This window comes from Poecilia mexicana, unplaced genomic scaffold (assembly GCF_051168715.1).
Source record: "Poecilia mexicana isolate PSO_F unplaced genomic scaffold, ASM5116871v1 scaffold_11, whole genome shotgun sequence".
Taxonomy (NCBI): domain Eukaryota; kingdom Metazoa; phylum Chordata; class Actinopteri; order Cyprinodontiformes; family Poeciliidae; genus Poecilia; species Poecilia mexicana.
In genome coordinates this window covers 11,256,230-11,279,538 of record NW_028263380.1, presented here as the reverse complement: position 1 = coordinate 11,279,538, position 23,309 = coordinate 11,256,230, and the positions used below count along the sequence as shown (strand labels likewise).

General features: G+C 39.9%; 1 protein-coding gene across 2 annotated transcripts; it reads left to right on the top strand.

Moving 5' to 3' along the window:
* Positions 1 to 707: 707 nt before the first annotated feature.
* On the top strand, positions 708 to 22,754 carry snx13 (sorting nexin 13). Of its 2 annotated transcripts, none has more exons than XM_088010190.1 (25): positions 708 to 871; positions 10,854 to 10,966; positions 11,064 to 11,166; positions 11,323 to 11,412; positions 12,946 to 13,067; positions 13,151 to 13,269; positions 13,647 to 13,751; positions 13,867 to 13,955; positions 14,146 to 14,229; positions 14,322 to 14,460; positions 14,597 to 14,685; positions 15,878 to 15,977; positions 16,335 to 16,528; positions 16,660 to 16,764; positions 16,850 to 17,020; positions 17,161 to 17,230; positions 17,788 to 17,930; positions 18,026 to 18,133; positions 18,581 to 18,691; positions 18,814 to 18,975; positions 19,500 to 19,571; positions 19,690 to 19,835; positions 19,928 to 19,996; positions 20,076 to 20,188; positions 20,372 to 22,754. In XM_088010190.1, exons 1-25 carry the CDS (start codon positions 860 to 862, stop codon positions 20,605 to 20,607), a joined length of 2,865 nt encoding a protein of 954 aa, XP_087866316.1. In that variant the 5' UTR covers positions 708 to 859; the 3' UTR covers positions 20,608 to 22,754. The 2 variants fall into 2 exon arrangements, with proteins under 2 accessions (XP_087866316.1, XP_087866317.1); XM_088010191.1 differs by lacking the exon at positions 708 to 871 and adding an exon at positions 889 to 1,233 and having other exon boundaries at positions 17,752 to 17,930.
* Positions 22,755 to 23,309: the final 555 nt, after the last annotated feature.

Sequence of the window (23,309 nt, the reverse complement as noted above, 5' to 3'; positions counted from 1 at the left end):
GCAATGAGCAAATCATACTTTGGGAAATTGGCTTTATTGGATTAACGAACCCTCCTCTATGTATTTTTAAGTAATAAAAAAAAACACTTAAAACAATAACTCTTTTTATGGGTCAAAAGCTGCTTATTTAAAAAGGTGCATTTTTGAAGTGATACAAGACATAACATTTATATTATATTTACATTTCATTGTAACATGGGAGCAATAACAATAGGTTTTTACTTAATTTATTCACCTTTTAATAAAAAATATACTAGGTTGAGAATTACTGGATGGTGAAATTATTTCAATATACGCTATTGCAATATTGTATACATAAATAAATTATGATGCACTAAGAATAGAGCAAAACAAATTCCTACACAAAGTAGATGCATGTAAGCAAATATACATGCATCTTTTTATATAAGCCATAAAAAGATAACAGTGTATGAGTCAGGGAGCGAGTACAAATCTTAATACAAATCCCAAAATAGGGCTTGCTAACAGTTTTATATGGTTTTGGTTATAGTTTGACTGTGCGTACAGAACTTGCCAAACAGTATATAAATTTGAATTATTCCAGCAATGATACAATGTATTTCTGTTACCAAGTATAACTTCATTAGTAGTGTTTTTTATTTAGGTCAGTCATGATTAGCGATACTTTCTGCGTCATCGTCTTCTAGCCAATGGCGCAACGACGTCCTGAGACGACGCTCCAAAGACGTAAACCTTGCCAACATGGCGACGCTCCGAAGAGAGTACGGAGGTTTGGAGTAACGACCGCTTTCTAGCTGCGAAAAATAACCTGAACGCCGGCTAATACGATGTGGTGGGGTTAGCCGGAGCCACGACGCGCACAGCTTTTTTTTAGAACATGTTTGCAGAGGTAAGCTGGCGCCGGTGAAACTAAGGCGTGTGTCGTTACGGGAGTTTGTTTTTAAGCGGTGTATATGGCTGGTTAGCTCGGAGCGGCTAGCGCCTCGGCGTCAGTCCCCCCGCAGGTAAACACAGAGCCCGGACAGACATGGAGAGAACGGCACGCTGGTCTTCCAGAGAGGCTGTCAGCTATAAGTGGCTGTCAACCACGGATTACACAGATAACTCTGCGTTAATACAAAAGGCTTAAGATATCCGTCCTGTCAACACTGCGCTGGAATTAGCTGGACACAGGCAATGTCGGTAATATGCGTTTAGATTATGTTTAAGGTCCCTCTTCAGCAAATTTCTACATTTCTACAGCAGACACAGGTGAGCTAGGCGTTAGCTGTGTTCCAGTCCTTGGGAAGCTTAAAAGAAAGTCAGTTTGTTGCTGAACAAACTCTGGTTATAATACATGTAGTCGGCAAATTATTGTTGACATTTGTACGTTTATCTTGGAGCAATGATTGCTTCATTGGAATCCATTAAAACGTATTTATTAGCTAAAAGAAAATGGCCTAAAATAGAGAATGACTTGAAAGTTTCCAAGTGACTTGAGTGAGCTGTTGTTCAGTAAGTGTCGAGATTTTTCTGCCTGACGTGTAATTACATGTGTTTTGCTGCAATTCTCACATGATCCACACTCCTTCTCGATCTGGGAGATACCAGAAAAAAAGACAACAACAAAAAACACTCAAGTTGTAGGTGATGTCATGTGCAGGTATTCAAACCAATTCAGTCCTTCCTGTGTCTACCTGGCACTGCTTTTGGTAGTTTAATGAATAAGTTAGGTGTTAAACTTTATCTCCAAGGCTTAGATGTTGCAGCCATAGTTTTGTCAGTGGCTTTTTACAGCTGGCTAAACCTCATTAAGCCGTCTTAATCAAAAGCTTGCTCGACATTGAGGCCAGTTTGCTGTCACATCAGGCCTACTTTTCAAATGGCAGGCCTGCCTTTCTCCTAATTTAAGGTTGGGTAGCCTGCTAGACAACCTGGACACTTCCAAGGAGGAAAAGGCCTGATCAGACTTGTTTTTATGTATTCACAAGAGTGGCTATGCCATGCAGAAGCTAAATGTGGGTGCTATGTTTAGGCAAGGGTGAGATTTTCATGATATAAGCTTAAGAAGTAAATATGCAGACACTTAGATTAAAAAGTATAACATGATGTAATTTTTTTTTTTAGTAGCTGTTTTTTTTTCTTCTTTATTGTAGTTTGCCAAATAAACTTTTTAAAAAGCACAATAAGATATAGTAAGTTTTAATGTCAGTGATATGTGTTGTGGTTTCCTGTCCATCCGAAATTTTTTGCGACTGGAAATCAATTTCAGATAAACCAAATTGTCTCTCTTATAAGTCAGCGAAAAAACAGTAGCCTTCTTTCAGCCAGCTGACCGGCAGCAACAAGTGGTAGAGAAGTAGCTCTTTGCTCTACATTTACTTTATGTGGTCTGTCATTAAATAGACTTTAAACTTTAGCAGCAAGATGATGGAAAGCATTTACAATTTTGAGATATTAACTTTTTAAAACCTTAAAGCCTCTTACCATGTGCCAAAATAAAACTTGTCACTTGGCAAGGACACGTCAGATAAGTGCTTACAATGTGTGCCATGATGTAATTATTTTTATCTAACACGTAAAAGCTATAATTTTCCAACAGCTGCTGTAACTAATTCATTATTGCAGTTGTGATAAAATTATTTGTAACATTTATTTGAACAAAGCAAAAATGTAGAATTAACAACCACTACTTTTTGTAATAATTTGCAAGTAAATGTGCTTGTTGTGCAGACTGCCATCGATTTTTGAAAAATATCAAGAGAACCAGGTAGAACAAAATGGACATGAAATATAGTTTGGAAAATATCTCACTTTCTGTCTGTAATGCATTTACAAGTACTGGTTGAAAAAAAACTTTCTTTCTATATAAGGAAAGAAAATGTAAATTTATCTTATTTAATTAAAGACAAGCATCTCGACTTTTATGAGGCATATACAATTAATTTGTAATTGTTGATGTTTTTCAGTTCAAGTTAAGAAAAGATTGTGGATGAAGTATGGGGAATCTACCAGTTTTTTTATATTTCTGAAATAAAAGCTTAACGGAAAATGTGTTGCTTAGACTGAAACTAAAGCTTTAATGTAGACCTTAATTAGCTCACTGCTGGCTTATTGACAGCTTCCACCAAAACCACTAAATCCACACAACTTATAACATTTAAAGCGTTCTGAAACTCTCTCAGAAATTGTGACAAAATCTTTTGCAGTAGTGTACTGATGGTCTGAATGTTCTCATTTTGAGGCCCCGCAGCAAACTGTGGGGTCACATGATTTATTAAAGATGTGTGTTGGTGCCACAGTGTTGTGTTTGAAGAGTTTAATGATGCTGTGAGCTTTCTGAGTCTGTCTCTCCTCTGTGGTCTCTTAAAGACCCCAATCTGCCTGCTGAAGCACATAATAATAATAATAAAAAACATAAATAACACCATCTTCTCTATATTTCTTTATTTATATTGCACCAAGATCAAACATATTATTCCCTTTCAGAAGTGCATAACCAGTATATCTGTAATTCTTGTCTTTTGTATCTCCTCCCACATGCTGAAAGATGTGCCATGGGCTTTCTTTTGGTCCAGACAGTTGTCATTCTGTAACTAATACATTGATTTATTGAACTGCAGAACTAGAACCTACTCCGACTAGTTTGTGTGTTTTTTTTATAGTACATTTTCTTTCAGCTGCCTCCTGCTACTGATTGTCAACCAGGCAAACGTTTCAATTCTTTGACGGCCGTCCTTGCAGGTTGCTCCTTTAGATTTTAGAACCAAGTTCAGTGATATGTTTCAGTGGCCATTGCGAATTGTGTTTTTTTTTTTTTTTACCTTCAAAACATCCCATGCTTTTTAATTTTAAGTTAGAGATGGTTAGTAATATCTATTTGTTTTACTAGTTGTTGGCATGTCACGTTCTTGGACTGTATTCAGTGGTTTCACTTTCAAAGTCGCACGCATCTGTCTACCTGGATACATTTTTTTGGAGTAAAGCCAGTCTGAGTCCCGCTTTTCCTGAGGCTCTGTCATTTCTATTCTTATTCAACGACTTAGTTGTGAAAGACACGACATTTGACGATCTGAAGATGCATGTTTTTCATGCAGCTTCCTACTGTTTTAGTGTGTGAGAACATATCTGCAATTGAGTGCTGAAGTTTATCCATAGATCTACATGTTATAGTCTCTTCAAGCTGATTATAACAACTTCAACTCTTCTCGAAAGTCTACTTCTTTTAGGAATGTGGTGATTTTTGGCCATTTTTCTAGAAACCTGTTTGTGATTTAAGACACAAATGTTGGACATGAAGCACTAACTCCTTTAGTATCTGCTTTGACCTTTTGCAAAGGAGTTGCGGTTGAGGTCAGGACTCTGTGCAAGAGGGGAAGCATTAAGTTGTCCTTAATGTCTTGCTATGGTGACACTTTGAATTCTTTTTTCTGCACCAATTAGGGCACAGGTGTCAAACTCCAGTCCTCAAGGGCCACCGCCCTGCAACTTTTAGGTGTGCCTCAGCTGCACCACACCTGAATAGAATAATTAGGTCATTATCAAGGCTCTGGAGAACTTATCTACACAAGAAGGAGGTAATTAAGCCATTTCATTCCAGTGTTTTGTACCTGTGGCCCATAAAGAACATGATTCATATCCAGTTAAGTAGAATCCATATCGGTCGAAATTCAGGTCATATACTTCAAATACAATCGGACCATATCATTGGATTCAATCGTAAACCGTATAAATACCTGTGAAGATAAAAACATGGCTCCGGTCGCCTGAAGAGAAGCAGTTCTGTGGGAGATGAAAGTGACATTCAGTGATGAATCACAGATCTACTTTTGGCGAGGAGAGGAGATGAGTTGGGGACTTTTGTTTGGCGCAGGATGAATAACACACACGCAGAAAAACCGGCGAAACATTTCCAAATACGCTGATGAAGACGGGTGTTTCTTCTCCGGTAAGAGCCGTCGTTGCATCAGTTGCATTTGCGTGATTGTTGAAATAATTTTAAAATAATCGTAGCTATGTAATTATATATATATATATATAAAAAAATAAGTACATTTTCAGGAGTCAAATCGATTTTGCCAAAGATTAAAATATTTGTTCTGCAGAAAAGATGCTTCACTTCAATGTCAAGACCAGTAAACAGACTGGACATCGATCTGTTTAAAGATTTGTGGTGGGAATTGAATAGGCATTAATTTTATGGCAATGTTCTGTGTTGCATAGCAGTTATGTGAACAGCTACATGAGAGAATTGGAACCTGACTGACGAAGATTATTGTTAAATGTTTGGAAAGTTCAAGGTATTGTTAAAAAAAACACCTTTAAGATAAAACAAGTACTGATATTATGTTATTAGTACTATACTTTTTCCCTTTAATTTATTTTAAACTACGTCATATTTTTCCAGTGTATTGTATAATGAACTGTTAAAGAACAATGTTAAGCATATCTAGAGTTTCATATATTTTGCCTGATGCTATGCTGTTTTTTTTTTGTTTGTTTTTTTCTGGTCACTTTCAGATGATGAAATACCCTGCTGGAGATTTTTAGCTGGCCTATGCAGGAAAAAAAAATACTTTTAAGGCTGAACAACTCAGTTAGATTTCATCAAAGCTGTTTTGTTGCAAGTAAAAGTATTACAGCCCCACAGTTTAGTCATAAATGTGTAGTTCCTTTTCAATATGAGGAAATCATCTACTGTTCATGGTTCAACTGAAGTTTTCTTAAGTTGCAGATTGACAAGATGTCTACAGCTAAATGGAGATTTTCAAAACGAGTTAAACATTTAAAAGTTGTCGGAATATTTGTAAGACAATTTTCAGTTTTCGTGTCAGCTGGACCGTGAAACTGCCTCATTTTCTTTTAGAAATAGACCATAATTTGGTGATTTATTTATTTATTTGATGTTGTTGTGAGGGTCGTTTTTGGGTCGCACCAACGGTGTGACAGTCACTGTCTTCCTCTCCAGCACTACCTGAGGCTTTTCCACAGGCAGAGTTCGGTGACCTAAGGCAACCTTTAACCCAAACCCTGGTCAGAGTTGCAGCTATTTGTAGACTCACACGAGTCGCATAAATAGAAATCCGCCATAAAATAGACAGTCTGTTACGTGTAGCTGTTTATGTACAGATATAAATGGACGGGTTTGAATTTACACTGTATGAATTACAAAGTAGCCCTGAGGTAGTAATTAGAGGATTTGAATTCCAATAATTAATTAATTGAAATTGTTAAATTACTACATGGTATCCATTTGCAAATGGCTGTTTTGTTTTATCCTTTTAAATTTGTAGTTATAGAAAATTACATTATTCATCACATTATGATATAGATTAATGTAATTTTGATTTAATGGTGTAATGAGAACTGTTTTGCAGTTATTGTAAGAAACTTTGTTCATGCTGCATATCGCCATTGGAATATTGTGTCACTTTTTTGTGTGTGTGTTTTTAAACATGGGTTGCGTTAGGATTTGGCCTGATATTGTGTTTTGTGTGTGTGTGTGTGTGTCCTGATGGGCCCTGGGTGTTAATCTCCGGAACAGGTGCTTCATGTTTAAAACCTTGTGTAAGCTTTAATGACTCAGGAGTGTCAGCTACCATCTCTGCCGTCAGAGTCCAGCCTCCTTGGTCAGTCTCGTCTCACAACACTTCTGATATTTCAGTGTTGATCAAAGCCACAGAGCTGATTTCTGTTTGATTCAGTTTTTTTTATAATTAAAAATAAAAATTCTGCAGAGGAAAGCATGGCCAGCATGTATTCAGTCTGCCTGACCACCTTTAGTTGCAATTTTATCAGAAAGTCTTTTGAGGGTTGTCTCCATCACTTTTGCTCATTTATGCCTCTTCTTTATTTTTTCAAAAATAATTCAAGCACAGTCAGATATGATCGAGAGCATTTGTAAATATCAATTATCAAGCTGTGCCACAGAAATTGAATCTGGAATTTGACTGGGCCATTCTAACACATGATTCTACTTTGATTTAACACATTATATTATTACTTTTGCAAGACACTGCTTATATCCAATTGCAGAAGGAGGGAAACTGATGCTACTTTATTGCAGAAAGCAAAAAAAAATCTGGCAACCATCACTATATTTGGTCTAAACATTGTTTGGAATGCTGTTTACAGATAATTTGCTAGCACTAGCTGGCTTCCTCGTGTTCTGAAAACCTACTTATCGACCCTGTCTTTAGCTTCTCAGAATGCTGTGGTTGTATCTGCAAAGAATTATTCGTCAGCTTTGCCGTTTCAGGTTAATGTGGCCAACAGTTGATTAAAGGTCTTTTTATGAAAAGGAACAGCAGATAATTGTTTTTCTGTATTATTTGGGGCAGACTCTTTGAATTTGGCTTCTGATTGGCTGTTCAGAAAAATCCATATGAGCGTGTATTTAAATAAGAGAAGAGTGCCAAACCTACCTTCCTCCAAGATGACCTATATTACAACTGCAGTATTTTCTTTTTGTAGGTACTCACAATCTAAATATACGTTTTGCTTAACATTATGGAATATGAATCTCTTTGCTGGATACAGATTTATGTTGCGTTGTAATTTTAGAGACGTTTAACACTGTCATTTCCAATTTGATATAAAATATGGGGGATGATTCTGTGTCTTCTGGTTCAGTAAAACATCAAACTGGTGATTAGTTCATACTAGTTGCATTTGATTGTCGGAAATGCAATGTGATTTGTTTAATAAGCTTAAGGTTTTCTCCAGGTAATTTCTTTTAGCACAACACAAATATAAATGAACAAGAAAAAATAAAATGAAGTTTAGACAAATATAAGGATGTCAAAAACATTTTAACAGAGTTTTGAGCTGAGTGGTGAAAGCACTCATTCATACCTTGTGTTCCAGTTGACATTGTTTGAGGATAAAACCTACCTTGTTATCTCAGTGTGATATATAAATGGGTTGTGGACTGTTTTTTTTTTTTTTTTTTTAATCAGCATCCCCAAAAATTGTGTCACTCTGTTCTTGTTAATTTTGTTCAAAGTATGGCAAAAATGATGATTGTTGGAACGTTATAAAGTCGTGAGTGTACAAACCAGTCAGCATCTGTCACATCTCCTGATGACAAAGCACTACCTTTCTGCTTCCTGTATCAATTCCGGTTTTTGCTCAAACATCCTAATACTTGAAGAATAAAACTGTCAGTCCTGTTATCTGTAGAATAAACATTATGTAGAAAGAAACGCAGAACGTAGTTGACACAGGAACAAACAGTGGCGTATCTCTGTGCTGTCAACTGCCCTGGCTGTTATCCAGAAATTGTGTTCGCAATTGTTTCATTTAGTCTAATTACAGTAAATGACGATGAACAACAATCGTTCTCAGTGGATTCCTGTTAGATTTGTAGTCATAAAGGACAGAGTTGAAGAGCTTGCTTTTAATACCATTTCCTGTTGGTTCATGTGTCGGTTTAAGATACGTCCATCTCATCCCACATAAGATTCTGTTGCAACATACCATTGTACGCTGCTCAGTCATCTCCACCTTCCCTTTGCCGTGGCCCATATGTGTACTGCTGCACCTCCTCGTGTGTTCAAACGGCAGTAATAGATTTCTCTCAGTGGCTCCTGGTCTGACTTAGGAGAAAATCAATGCTGTGCTTCTCCTCTTAAAACTTTATGGCACATAGCCATTTGGGTGGAAGTGTTTACAGCTGGGTTTTCTTCCACTTTGCCGCTGCCCCTGCTGTAAGCGCTTGTTTATCTGTCTCTGTGTCCTTCTCAAATGTTTGTTCACTTGTTCTTAAAGTAATATTCCAAAATGTTTTTTCTTTGGTGCAAAATAACGCAAAATAGTGAAAAGAAGTCCATGGTGGTCGGATGAGGCCTTTGAATGTAGAGATGTGACGTTTTTTGCTCAAATAAATGGCACACATAGACATATTTGACTCTTGTCTAATTTTATGGCTATGGCCTGTTCAGTCACTTTGACCACTGGATCCATAAAGAACAATTATGCAAAAGTGAAGTCTGAATCAATGGTTGCTTTTGCCTTCATAGACTGATGCTATATGTCTAATGTCTGAAAGGCCTTTTGTATTATAAAGGGACTTCAGCATCCAGCTGAAATGTGGATCTCAAGCTTGCTTAACCTCCTTGACCACTCCCAGAAAGGAAGCAACATTATTGTGAGAGAGATATTTTTATTTTATTCTTGTAGTTCTCCCTTTCCTCATCTTACAAGTTCATTTAGTTTCCTTCTAAATGATGCTAGCAGTGTGGCTAACAATCTCAGGTAGCTTGCTCACGTTTTCATTTCAGGACCCTCCGGTCTATTTAAGATGATCAGAGTTTGTCGCAAGTTATAAATTCTTCAAATAGCACTGCATTGCGTTGCTTCATACGTAATTGTAATGATTTTGGTCAGTCTTGTTTCTCTCCCCAGCTTTGTTCTTTGTGACTTTATGACTTGCGATGCAGCCAGTAGTCTTAACGAGTTCAGTCTTTTTGTACAAAATTAAAAAAATGTACGTCCAAAATTGTTGAATTTCCAGCAGCACTCTCTTCTGTTAATTTATGTTGTGAAATTTATTATATGCCTAGTAAATACATTCCAATCCAGATCACCCTGTTTTTAAAGAATATAGTTTTCCTTCAGGACGGAGATACGCGCAGCAGTAATTTATCTGGCCCATGATTCTAATTGTGACACAGTTTCCAGCTTATATTATGGTTGTCACTCGACGGGCCGTAGCCGTCTTCCAGAACAATGGGTCAGTGTCCTGAGGAAGCTGCGTGTGCTCCTGTCGGGTCCATCAGCCTAGCTTCTCATCTGGAAAATGTAGGTCAGGTGAAGATCATCGTCGTGTCGGCCAGTGACTTCACACTCGGACAGAGAGAGAGAAAGCCTTTGCAGGTTAAAATTTGACAGGTATTTTTACTTTCTGCCGATTCAACGCGAGTCCAAGCACATGTCCTTCCTTTATGTAACAATATCCTGTGATCATGTGTTTCCCAGGGTTAACGTAACAAAAAAAAAAACAAAAAAAAACAGCTATGGTTACTGGTGTTAAAGTTTTGTTTCATGTGCTGGGTGCGCCAACAATCCCAAGGAGTGATGTCCTTGTGCAAGTGGATGAGATATTGGTTAAAAACCAGAACTTTGTTTCCTGAAATGACAATAACAGGAAAAAGATTGAAAGTCACACACGTAATCATGTTTTTTTTTTCCTGCTTCTCCCAAACAGTACAAACAATACAAACTCTCATACACAGTAAATAGAAATATTGACTTTTTATCATATTTTTCTTGATAAGTTTAAATATTTGTTGAGGTTTTCAGAAAGTGTCTGCAGCTTACTTTGATCCCAATGAAACAAGAGAGGACTTGTGCTCCGCTGTCTGCTCGAAAACTGTCTCGTTTTAATAAGCAGAATCAGGTCAGCGATCGTATCATCCAGGAGATGGATTGAAATATGTCGACATCACATGTTTTGAGATTTTCCGCTATATTAGCAAAGGTGCAAATCAATTCTAAACGTTACATAGCGTTTGTGCGAAACAAATGCTATGTAACGCCTAAGAAAGAATGCGTGAATGAATCATCAGTTATTGAAGGAAATTGAATTAAAAAAAAGGTCACATTTTCCTTCCACAGAAAAAAACAACTTAAGCAATTATGTTGGGTTGTTAAAGATGTAACTTCAAAACTCTTCCTCTATGAGCACAATACTTCAAAACAATGTTTGGTGTCGGACGATTCCTTTTGCGAGTCGTGATTGGTGTGAATGTTAGTGAACATTCAGTCTGTGAAGACTGGATTAAACGGGGGTGTCCAAAATGTGATTGGAAACAGTCTAGTTTGGCTTCTTGCCTATTTAAGCACAAGCAAGTGTAAAGTGTTAATAATTTTTGTTCCTTTCTGTCTTCTAGGCCAGTCTGTCCATCTGGGGATGGGGGGGTCTTGGAGTTGTGCTGTTCTTTGTAACCTTTGGACCTTTTGCCATATTCTACCTGGCCTTCTATGTCTTTTGCTTCATTGGAGGGTGAGTTATGTGACCTGAATTCTGCTTTAAAACTTTGCAGAAAGTCTCCCTAACGTGTTTTTTTTTTTTTTTGCCCCTGTTGATTTCTGGTTTTCAGTGGCTTTGCAGTCACTTTGCTTTATGGAAAGATAAACTCAGAGAAACACCTGGAAAAATGCGAACACTCTTATTTGCCACCCACGCAAATTGGTATACCCAAGGTAAGAACCGTACCATAAACACACCCGGGTCCATATTTAAACCTCTCCTGAACAAACACATCGATCGCTCATTAATCAAATTATTTTGCTGATAAGGCGGGCTGGCCACTTACTTCCTCTCACCCCTCTCTCGTTTTGGCTCGCCGACTCTTTCAGACACTGGATGACATGAAACTGGAGGTAAAGCCAATAAAGATTGACAGGAGACTGACTGGATCCAGTTTCATCGATGAGCCACTACAACAGGTGCGTTGTAGTCTTTCTTTGTGTTTCCAGCACCACATCCTGCTAATTTGGCACCTGTGTTTGTTTTGTTTCCTCTTTTTATTGCTTTTTCGCAATAACGATAATGAAACCCATAACTGTTGGGGAAAGCTTTTACACCCGTCGTTTAAATCAAATGGTAACTTATTGAAAGGCCTCGGGAGAAGGGGCGTAGCCATCAAACAATGTCAAAGAAAAAAACAAATGATCTTTATTGTTGTTTGTCTTTCAGTAATGTTTAAGCTAGTATTCTGAAGCCTTGACGTCAACACGTGGCCTTTTACATCTTTGTGCTTTGAAGGGAGTGTTGAATTTAACTATGAACTGGACTAAGTGAGCACACCCATACAAATTCTGAACCACGAATAGGCCGGGGTCCATTGTGTCGTCTTGACGAGCAATGTGAGCAGTCTGTTTTAAAAAAAAAAAAAAAAAAAAAAAAGTGCAGCTAAGCAGGAAAAGTTACCTGTCTAAAGTTAGACATGCACAACAGGATTTCAAGATGAAATCACACTTCTTCATATTTGTGACTTAGAATAATCTCTCATGCTTTACCAGGCGAAGTCTAATAATAAGAACAACAAACTAAAAGTAATTGTAGTCATAACTCATAGTGATGCAGCGGCAGCCTGACTAGATGGCTTACATTAGATGAGCATTCATTAGATTTTTGGGGACAAAAAGGTGCACATGAATATGCAAACTTTGCAAAAAAAATCCCAAGTTGGGATTTAAAGTTGAGATGTTCTTGCTTTATTTATTTATTTATTTATTTATTTTTTAATCATCGTTAGCATCTTATTCGGTATATTAGGGAAAAAGAGCTGATCCTATTAAAATGTGATGAAAAGGGGAAGTGGAGCTTTAAGTTTTGCTTCACCAAAGCAATTAGTAACATGTGCCTCCAGCAAAAAGTAATGACTGTTGCACTGCAGACACATTTTCAGTCGCCTGGTGATTACCTTTGTAAATACAGACGGGGAAACTGAACCGAGCAGTTTCTGTTTGGTCATCTTCTCACTTCTTTTCCTTTTTGCACACTGTCCTGTGGTTGCATTACTCGGATTTTGGAAACAAAATTGCAGCATGTGGGTCCTCAGTTTGTCTCTGACAAGTGCAGACAAAGCAGTTAGTGATGGTCAGATGACAATGACTGGACTATCAATGTATCGCTGGGCCTTCCTTCTCCTCCTCCTCCTGCTCACCCCTGGGAATGCATGCCTGGCATTTCAGCTGCATGTGAACCTCGAGTTAAATGCAGCCAACGTGTTATCTATTTTGTGCCACTTTTTTTTTTTTTATAAAGTGCACTTTCTGTGAGAAATCCCGCCCTCTCTGTGCTTCAAAGAGTTTTTGATGTTGATGTCAATCTACTTAATACCCATCTAGTTTATGTAAGAGTCTTCTAAAGATAGCATAAACAGAGTTAATATACAAATGAATGGTATCGGTATCTGTGTGCACCTCTTGAATCCTCCATTTTTTTTCTTTATTTTTTTTTTGTTTGTTTTGTAGGTGATCCAGTTTGCTCTGAGAGACTATATCCAGTACTGGTATTACACTCTGAGTGAAGATGAGTCCTTTTTGCTGGAGATCAGACAAACGCTACAGAATGCCCTCATCCAGTTCTCCACGCGGTACTTGGTGCACGTTTGCTGTCTTTCTCAAGGCTGTGTTTAAAAATGGTACTTAACATACCTGTGTGTTTTTGTATCTGAAGGTCCAAAGAGGTGGACTGGCAGCCTTACTTCACCACCCGCCTGGTGGACGACTTCGCCACCCATTTACGTGTCTTTAGAAAAGCCCAGGATCGCCTCGCCGACAGAGAGGACAAGCAGAGTACGGACACGCGATCATACCCACTTCCTGTTTTACTCATTTACTCTGTCTACAGTGGCCTGCCAAATGCATCCTTTAAACTTTTCCCTCTTTTAAACTTTAATGTCCTTAATTTGAGTTTTATACACAATTGGGAAGTAGAAAGAAAAATGGGCTTTTATTTCTCAATAAGTACAAATCTGAAAAGTATTTCTTCTATTTGATGCAAGTGATCATCGGTTTTTAAGTGAAGCTACAGATTCTCAATTTGACTTTGTTGTGGACTTTGACTAGATCATTCTAATGCACCAATGCAATACATATGCCAGGCACTGTTAATATAACGAGAATCCAAGAGGCGAATTTAGTGGTTAGTAATAAGAGGAACCTCTTCACAGGAGACATAACGGATGAGCTGGTTGACTCATTTTTTGAGGCTGAAGTGGAGATGGAAAGAAAAATTTGCAGAGACGTAGTTTGCACATCCCACCGCGATGAAGAAGGTAAGCGGACTTAAGCCAAACTCTCTCTGAAGGACTTTTGTCACGGATTATGAATCAATTTCAGGGTTTAATGGCTTTATTTAACTTTTTTTTGTGTGTATGTGTACATTTTCAGGTTTTCTTCGAGACTTGTGTGAATTGCTTCTGTATTTGTTACTACCTCCTGGAGATTTCCACAACAAAAGCATGAGATACTTCCTGAGGGTGAGTTTACACGCGGATGTTATCTGGTCTTAAATGCAAGTTGTAGAGAAGAAAGGCAAAACTGTAGTCACAGATCGAGTCAGCAGCTTGTGCTGGTCATGCTGAATAAGCTGTGGTTCTACAGTGTCTGTGCGGTGGCATTTTTGTAGTGTAATTTCCTGATTGTTCAAGGAAATCCTCTCTTATTTAGGAGGTGCTGGCATACGGAGTGCTACTTCCTCTGATCAACCAGCTGAGTGATCCGGACTATATTAACCAGTTTGTCATCTGGATGGTGAGCGTCCAAACCAAGACACAATCTGAAAACCAGTTTAATTTAGGGCTTCAACAGGAATAAGTCCCTAAATGTAACATTCCTGCTTCTAGATTCGGGACTCCAGCTGCAACTATGAAGCCTTCATGAACATCTTGAAGTTGACGGACAAGCCGGCCGAGCTGGAAGCCGTTAAAGACAAGGTGCTGGAGGAGCTGCTGTATCTCCGCTCCCTGGACACAGCTGGAGATGGTGGGTTCTCAATTTTTTACACTTGCGTCAAGAGACTCCTTGTTGACTCGTCATACCAATTAAGTGAGCAAATGGATGAAAACGATGTTGGCTAAGTTACGTCGGTTGCTTTGTCCTTCTGTTTCTTCCTCTTTAGACATCAATGTGATCAAAAACCAGATTAACAGTCTTCTGTTTGTGAAGAAGGTGTGTGAGACCAGGATCCAGAGACTACAGTCAGGAAAGGTGGGAAGCTGCACGGCAGATTCATCTACATCTAGTACTTTGCAAAAGTATTCACACCTCTTGAATATTTGTGTGCATTTTCACATTACAACTGCAAACATCAGTGGAAAGTATGTAATTCTGGAGTCGGTGCGAAAAAAGAAAAATGGACAACCATTAGTCATGCTTTCAACAAATCTGGCCTTGATAGAAGTCAGAAGATGTCAGATTATGCAGTTTGCCACAAGCTTTGCCTGCGACACAGCAAACCTGTAGTAGAAGCTGCTTCAATCAAAGCAAAGTTGAACTTTTTACTCAGTAAATCACTTTGTGGCTCAAAACTACCACTACACATCATCCTAAAGTTAGGGATGGGAATTTATTGTATTGTTTACGTTTATCGTGATCAATTTCTTGTCATGAAAAGAATTTTGATTTATAGTTGTCACGATAAATTCCGAGTAACGTCCGTATTTTCGGAGTTATTAGTTTTACCATTTTCTCCACTGTTTGTTAAATGAAAACATCAATAAATATAAATACATTTCATAATATTATGCAGCTAATGTGTGCAGTTTAGTGGTGCAAGTCACACTTAGTCATGTGACTGGTGTCTCAGTAAGGATATTACCAATGGGAATGTTTTTCAAGAGTAGTATTTTTCGGACTATAAGCCGCTACTTTTTTTTTCCCCACGCTTTGAACCGTGCGGCTAAAAGCCCGGTGCGGCTTTTCTGTGGATTTTTACTTCAACCACCAGGGGGCTCTTTAGCAGGAAGTGAATCATTGGAAGTCAAAATTGGAAATCAAAGGAGAAAGTGCTAATTTTCATTTAGAACAAGCGCATGCTAGCAGCAGGCACGACGGAGAAATGTCTTCAGACTCATATGAAGCAGCTTCTAAGTTGAGGTTCATGGTATAGTGATGTTTTTCTTCAGCAGGGAGATATAAAGTGAAGGAAGGAGCCAAATACAAGGCAATCCACTAAAAAAAAAAAAAAAAAAAGCATTTTCATTCTACTTCATAGTAACACACTACTTTGTGTTTGTCTATCAAATTAAGTTTCCGTAAAATGCATTGAGGTTTGTGGTTGTAATGTGGCAAAATGTGAATAACCTAAGAGTATGAAATGACGTTTTGCTGTCGTAGTTTGGTCTCTATGTTCTGTACTGTGCGTCATCAGTTTTGCTCATCCTGTCCCTCTCTCATGTAGGAGGTCGATGCCTTGAAGCTGGCAGCCAGTTTTGGCAAGCTGTGCGTTATCCCACTGGATCACATCCTCGTCCACAACATAGCGCTGCAGTTCTTCATGGGTAACTCGCATCACTCGGACGCTAACGTTCACTGTGGTTAATCCAGAACACTTCTGATAATCGTCCTTATAATCCTTGATTTATCCCAGTTTTTAATGTTGTAAGTCCAGCCTGCTCCCCCCTGACCTCACCACAGACTTTAAGAGCTTGCTCCGCTTACCGATCAGATTACGATCGCATGTGCGTGTGTGGAAGGAGTTGAGCCAAGTCTCATTAGGTCTCGTTTGGAGCAGAGCCACAGACCAAAACACGGCAGCTGAATGTGTTACTGTGGTGCTCGTGTTCAGGCACTATTGTAATTGAAGATCAATCGCAGAGCTGCGCCATTCAGACAAAGCCACCCGTCCTTTCGTGCAGACTTCATGCAGGCAGTGGGGGCTCAGGCGGAGCTGTTCTTTTGGCTCACCGTGGAGGGATACCGGGTGACGGCTCAGCAGCAGCTGGAGGCGATGCAGAGCTGGCAGAAAGACGGCAAGAAGCAGCCGGGGGCCACCAAGGGCCTGCTGAAGGCGGCTGCCCTGGGGGTCTATGAGCAGTACCTTTCTGACAAGGTATGCAGATTTCATACATGTTTTCGCCACGTTCGAGCATTTCCTGTTGGCTTCATCTAAAAAAAATAGAAAGAGGAACACATTTTGAACTCATTGTTCTGATTTTAGTAATACATAGTCTGCTCCAACAGGCATCTCCCAGGGTACAGGTGGACAAGGAGTTGGTAATAAAACTGGGAGAGAAGCTGCAGAAAGAAGACCCCACGCCTGAGATATTTGATGAAGTTCAGAGAAAAGTACTGAAGCGTCACATCTCATTTCCGTAGACTGGCTTTTTACAACCGTCTTCCACCTGCTAACGTTTTGTCGACCACACGGCAGGTCTACGAAATGATGCTGCGTGACGAGCGCTTCTACCCGTCCTTCAAGCAGAGTCCCCTGTACGTCCGCATGCTGGCAGAGCTGGACATGCTGAAGGAGCCAAGTTACAGAGGATCTGACGATGGTGATGGAGAGTCCTTCAACGGCTCGCCTACAGGAAGCCTAAACCTGGTAAGAAGCATGATTCCCCTTCTGTTCAGGCTTCATTTTAATTGCTAACATTAGAGGTTAATTGATAGAGATGAACATGGAGTTTTGTTTTTGTTGATTTGTTGCTCTGTTAGTTTATAATGACCTGTGTATGATTTCAGTCACTGGATGACCTCAGCAACTCCTGCCATGATGAATTCCTGCAGCTACACGCCTTCATATCTGACACGGGTATGTCCGCTAGCTTCTCGTAAAGCAGCTTCGTTGTTCTCGGAGTGGATATTACTTTGCAGCAGTTTTGGAAATATGTGTTTTCGACGACTGAGGAATAAAACTTGCGTGCAGATGTTTTCAGATGCATCGTATCTTTCGTGCAGAATGAATGATGTGTGAGTGTGTCCAGTTGAACCCTCTAAGCTCCTTCTAGTTTCTCCCCACATTTTCTCTAAACATTTCACCTCCAAGTTCTGTTCTTCTCCGTGTTTATTTCACTTCATGCTGTGCCAGTATTCTTCATTTCTCTCATTCCATTACCTTCAATGTTTTTTTTTTGTTCTTCCCTTTTCCTTCTTTCCTTCTTCCTCCCTTTTTATTTCATTTCCACACATTTTTCTCTCCTTTTTCTTTTGCCTGCTTTCCTCTCCCACCTTTTACATCATTTTTTTTTTGCCCACTACTTTCTCTTCCTTTCATCAACCCCTGCCTTCATCTTCCAACTCCTCTTATTTGGGATGTTTTCCCGGACGGAGTAGCTGATTCTTTTCTTCCTGGCTTCTGGGGTGCCGCAGGGGTTTGCAACGATCATGGTAAGACCTACGCACTTTACGCCATCACCGTGATAAGACGCAACCCAGACGGCAGCGAGGACTGCTGGAAGACGTACCGCCGCTACTCAGACTTCCATGACTTCCATATGCGAATAACAGAGCAGGTGATTAAAATGGATCACTGCAGTGTTTTAAATTTGCAGCTGCAACATTTGTGCTTTTTTTTTTTCTTTACACAAATGTGGTGAATGTGTTTTAGTTTGAGAACCTGACGTCGATCCTCAAGCTTCCAGGAAAGAAAACCTTCAACAATATGGACAGAGACTTCTTGGAGAAGAGAAAAAAAGACCTCAATGCTTACCTTCAGGTAATTATTATGGCTCCTATGCAATTTGGAATAGTCTGGAATATGAGGTTAGTATTTCCCAGATGTGTATAAGTATGAAAATAAGAGTTATGAAAAAGTGTTTCTTATTCCTAATTTTTAATTTTTGTCCCTACTTCTTCCTTTCCTTTCTTGTTCCATGCCTCAGTTTCTTTCCCGTCCTTTCCTTCCCTCTGTCCTTCCCTCCTTGTATCCTGCTCCCCTCCCTTCCCTCATACCTCAATTTGTTCCTCATGTTCTTCCCTCCATTTTTTTTCTTCCTTGTGTCCTCCCTTCCATATCCACTTCCTACTCATCCATCCAAATTTGGAAAAATCAGATTTTTTTTATTTTAAAAATATATAGGAACTCTGAATTGCAGACTATGTCAGTACTCTTTAGTCTCTATTTATATCGTTGTGTGTAAATGTGTGCTTGTGTGTGTTTCAGTTGCTGCTAAACCCAGAGATGGTGAAGGCCTGTCCAACTTTGATTCCCTACGTCTATGACTTCCTAGAAAACAAGGCCTACAGCAAGGGCAAAGGAGAGTTTGCGCGAAAGGTCTCTACAGTTTTTCACATGAAAATGATTTCATCTGTGTTATTTAATCTGACAAACATCGCACGTTGTCTGGTTCTCGAACGCTAAATGTCAGTGTTGTGGTTTTGGTGATTTGTCTTCAGATAGACACATTTGTGAATCCTTTGCGGAGCTCCATGAGGAACATGTCCAATGCAGTGAAATCCCTGCCAGACAGTCTGGCTGAGGGAATGAATAAAGTCTCTGACAACATGGGCCGCATGTCAGAAAGACTTGGTCAGGACATCAAACAGAACATATTTAAGGTCAGTAAGACGCTTATTAAGTAAAATATATCATCTGTTCTTATCTTTTTAAATTCCCAAAGGTGTTGTTTTTTTTTAAAGGAAGGAATACAAGGAAAAGGGAGTGATTTATTTTCTAAGACAGTAGCTAACAGACCAGTACTCTATTCAGAGATTTAAAACTAATCTGTGTTGACCCTAGTCTGCCCATAATTCACCACCAGTGACAAAAACTGTCCTTCAAAACCCTGAAAGACTGGCAACATTTAGCTATGTCTTGACTCCTGCTCCTGTTCTGACCAGCATTGTTACTGTGAAGTGTGCTTTTTTTCTCTCTCTCTCCAAAAGTCTATTGCTAGAATGACTCTGTTTTACTTGTACCTAATTGCTTTATCTGTAATCTAGCTGTAAAAACATTATTTTGAGGACAACATCTGTCACACTACTGAAACTCTGTAATTCCATCCACTGTTGGGTTTTCTCACAATGTCGTTTAGTTTTCTAACCTTAGCCTTTTCTCTCTCTCTTTTTTTTTTTTTTTAAAGGCGCCTCCGCTTCTTCCAAAATCCGACATCGACCCAGAACACTGTCGAGTTTCTGCTCAGCTGGACGACAACGTGAGTCTGCAGCTGCTCCGTTTCTGTTTGACCTGTTTTTTTTTTTTTTGTTTGTGTTGTTTTTTTTTTTTTTTAAGATTTCAGTTAAAACAGTAAGACCTTTCCCCCGCCTGCCCAGGTGGACGATAACATCCCTCTGCGAGTCATGCTGCTCCTGATGGACGAGGTGTTTGACCTCAAAGAGAAAAACCAGTGGCTGCGCAGGAACATTAAGAACCTGCTGCAGCAGCTCATCAGAGCCACTTACGGCGACACGATCAACCGGTGAGAGACTCGCCCAGCCTTCAGAGAGATTATAATAAATAATCAACTCCCTAAAGAGTCCAACTGTAACACCTTTTCTTTTGTTTGCGAAGGAAAATTGTGGATCATGTCGACTATATGACCTCTCCAGAACAGGTGGCGGAATATGTAAAAAAGTTCAGGTAGCCATTTTGTTCCTGATTTGTCCGATTTTCTTTAAGAGGAAGTTTGGAGTAACCGAGAGTTTCCCTTCATGCTCAGGGATTCCTACTGGCCTAATGGGATTCTAGCCGAGACCCCACCGCGCCGGGACAAGTGCATCCGCATGAGGACGCGAGTCGCTGCCAAGACCAGCCTGCTTGGCATCATGCCAGGTGAACACTACAAATACATTTTCACGCCCTTCTGATTTTCTCTTCACGTATGGTACCTGGTAAAAAAAAAAAAAAAAAAAATCATATTAACACCCCAGTGTCAACCCGCTACCGTCACCCTTTGGATCTCAGCCCGCCGCTGACGACCACAGCGTATCTCTCTGTCTCTGTTTTTGCCCTCAGACGAGCTGAAGCACATCATCGGAGCGGACACCACGAGGAAGGGCATCCTCCGCGTCTTCGACATGTTTCAGTACCAGCCCATGAACCGGCGCCTAGTCTACGTGTTCCTGGAGGGCTTCCTGGAGACCATGTTCCCCCAGTACAAATTCCCCGAGCTGTTCGTCAAGCTGCACTCCCGTTCGCCGCGCGTTCAAAGATACAGCCAGAAACTCCAGTCCTCCTCGCTGAAGAGGTGACAGGAAAGCACGGGCGGCGGGACACGGGCCGGCGACAGACGCGCAGAGACTCCAGAGCCGGAAGTGAGGTCGTGTGTGTGAGTGAGTGAGTGTGTGGTGAGGAAGGGAGGTGTTACGCGTGCGATCGCTACCCTTCACCTGCCCTCACACACTCTTGTCGTGGGGGCGGAGGGGAAACACTCCTGATCGTTTCCGCTGACACGGAAACCGAAGGATGAGCAGCTCTGAAAGACACGTTCTAACACAAATTATATAATTTGCACCAAGAGGCTGAACATGACAGTCTTCTCTTTTAGTTTCTATATCTTTTTCTTGTTTTTTTGGGGGACTTTTTACTTTTGTTAAGCTTTACGTTAGCCAGCCAGTGCTGCTTTCTTGTGGTTTAGACGAGCAGATGATAAAATACTGCGTTGTTTTTAAACTACGGGACTTAATAGTGCAGACCCACACCTTGCCTTACTTTCCCGCTTCAGTCCTCTTATGTTGTGGAGCCGCAGAGCTGTAATCAAGCATACCGCCACGCAGACCACACACGAGCTGCAGAAGCACATATTCTTGTTTCCATTGCAACCAAGCAAATGTCAGAAGCACTGGCTTAAACGGGCGCAGTCCTGCAAATGTGAGCGAACAAGAAAGAGTCGGAACGTTTTGCTCGCTTTTTTTTTTTCCCTGCCACTAGTTTTCCTTCTCTCCACAGATGGGCCACGTCCCCTTTAATGCAACTGTCATAGCCTGTGACAACCAAAGCTCATGCTGTTTGCTTGTGTGTGTGCGTGTGTGTGTGTGTGTGCTCGCTTCTTACTGCTGATCATGCAAGGAAAGAAACCTTTAATGAGCTAAAAGTTGAGGGGAATGTATGTTCCAGTCGGCGTAGGTTTCTGCGCAAGTGTGTGTGTGTGTGTGTGTGTGTGTGTGTGTGTGTGTGTGTGTCTGTTGAGCTGAAAGACACACCCGTCTTCAGTCAGAAACTGTGCCAGTGTGAGCGAGTGAACCAGCCTTAAATCCATAAATACATGAATATATATATATATATACATATACACAGTGTATACTGACCAAGAAATGCACGGCAGAGGGAGCTCTCCGTCACGCGATCGGACTTTGAGAAAATCAAAAGGAGAGATGGAGATATATCACTTTTATTCTGAGAGGAGAAAAACAAAATCTTTTGATTTGGTGCAATATATTTTTGTGTAATGCATGTGCATTTTGATTCACGGTGTACTGAAAATGGTCATTCGTAATCTTTTTATTAGGAGAAATCATCAAGACGTCGTCTTAACCCCAACAACTTAACATTCCGTTGTTGTAAAAATGTTTATTTTACAGACTTGTTTTATAAGTCTGAGGTTTTTTGTTTTTTGTTTAGTTTTTTTTAAGTGTGCAGAATATGTCCACATATCCCATGCTCACTATCACAGAGTATCTGCCGTGGGTATCGATAAAGTTAGCAATCAGTGATCGATCAGCTCCTGCACTACAGCTAGTTCAGAGGTGGTCTCGAACTGCTTCTTTTTAACCTCCTAAATGGTGTTTCATGCGTACAAGACTGTCATGCCGAGTGCAGACATCTTCTGACCCGACTGCCTCCACTGCCTGTTTTGTGTGAAGCCCTTCCCCCCTTCGTCCGACCCGCTAAAATCAGGTCCAGCAAAGTCACAGAAGAGACTGTGGCCAATAGAATCAATGCTAATTAGCACTTACTGTAGCAACTGTGGAAGACTGAGCAAGCCCTGGTGGACTCTGATTGGCTGGAGCAAGAAGGATGTGAGGCGTCTCTTTAAGGGAGGGGGGATGTCACCTTTAGCTTTCTGCTCAACTCTCCATGCAGGAAGTGTTTTTTTTTTTTTTTTAACCCCCAGTATATATGAATCTATGATACAGAAAATGAGTGCATATCTGTGTACATTATGTGTTAATAGTGTGCCTAAATGTACTGTCAACTCTATTTTCATATTTTCTTTAACCAAGAAGAAAAGAAAAAAAAAAATCCATCGGAACGTCATGATCATTTTACGTGACTCAAAAACGCTTTGGGATTTTAGGGAGTGTTTTGGCATCATACTCAAGAATTTCTCCTGGTGAGCAACTTGTGCTCAAATCAGTATAACACTAATAAAAAGGTAACTCAGACTAAAGGAGCCATATTTCCTGTTGTCTTCAGTGTGTTTGCTTTCATTCGTAAAGAGCTGTGTGGTATAGTTCTTTATGAAACTTAAGAAATCCCTTGTTGACTTAAAAGCAGTGCTTTATGGGTTATCTGAACATTTAATTTAATAAGAACAAACGGCAAGCGTTCTCCCAGCTGATTAGCTTTTTTGGGGTTTTTTCCACATTAGGAACATGTTGTTAAATGTCCTGGTCTCCTCAAATGAATCGGTATCAACTAATCAGTATCACTGATTAGTTGATACCGATGCACAACATGTTTGGAGGTCAAAAAGTGCCGCATGTCTTTGCAAAAACATCATACAATTAGTCAAGTATGGAGGTGGGTGTATTATGATGTAGGGCATGTAATTGAAGAAAGGATTAATGCACAAATGCAAGCATTTTTGATCTTCTGGCGTGATGGAGATGGTTGTTTCATCAAGGTCAAACAGCCAAGGAAACAAGGTTCCAAGAAAAATGAAATGCAACCAAAAAATGTATGGCCAGTGTGGAAGAAATTAGTAATGCACATGATTAGTTTCTTCGTACTG

Coding starts and splice junctions, on each gene's coding strand:
- snx13 (XM_088010191.1), top strand. CDS start 1,183: ATGTTTAAGGTCCCTCTTCAGCAAATTTCTACATTTCTACAGCAGACA. Junction 13,270..13,646: donor CGACAGAGAGGACAAGCAGA/GTACGGACACGC, acceptor ACCTCTTCACAG/GAGACATAACGGATGAGCTG. Junction 19,572..19,689: donor CTGCTCAGCTGGACGACAAC/GTGAGTCTGCAG, acceptor CCGCCTGCCCAG/GTGGACGATAACATCCCTCT.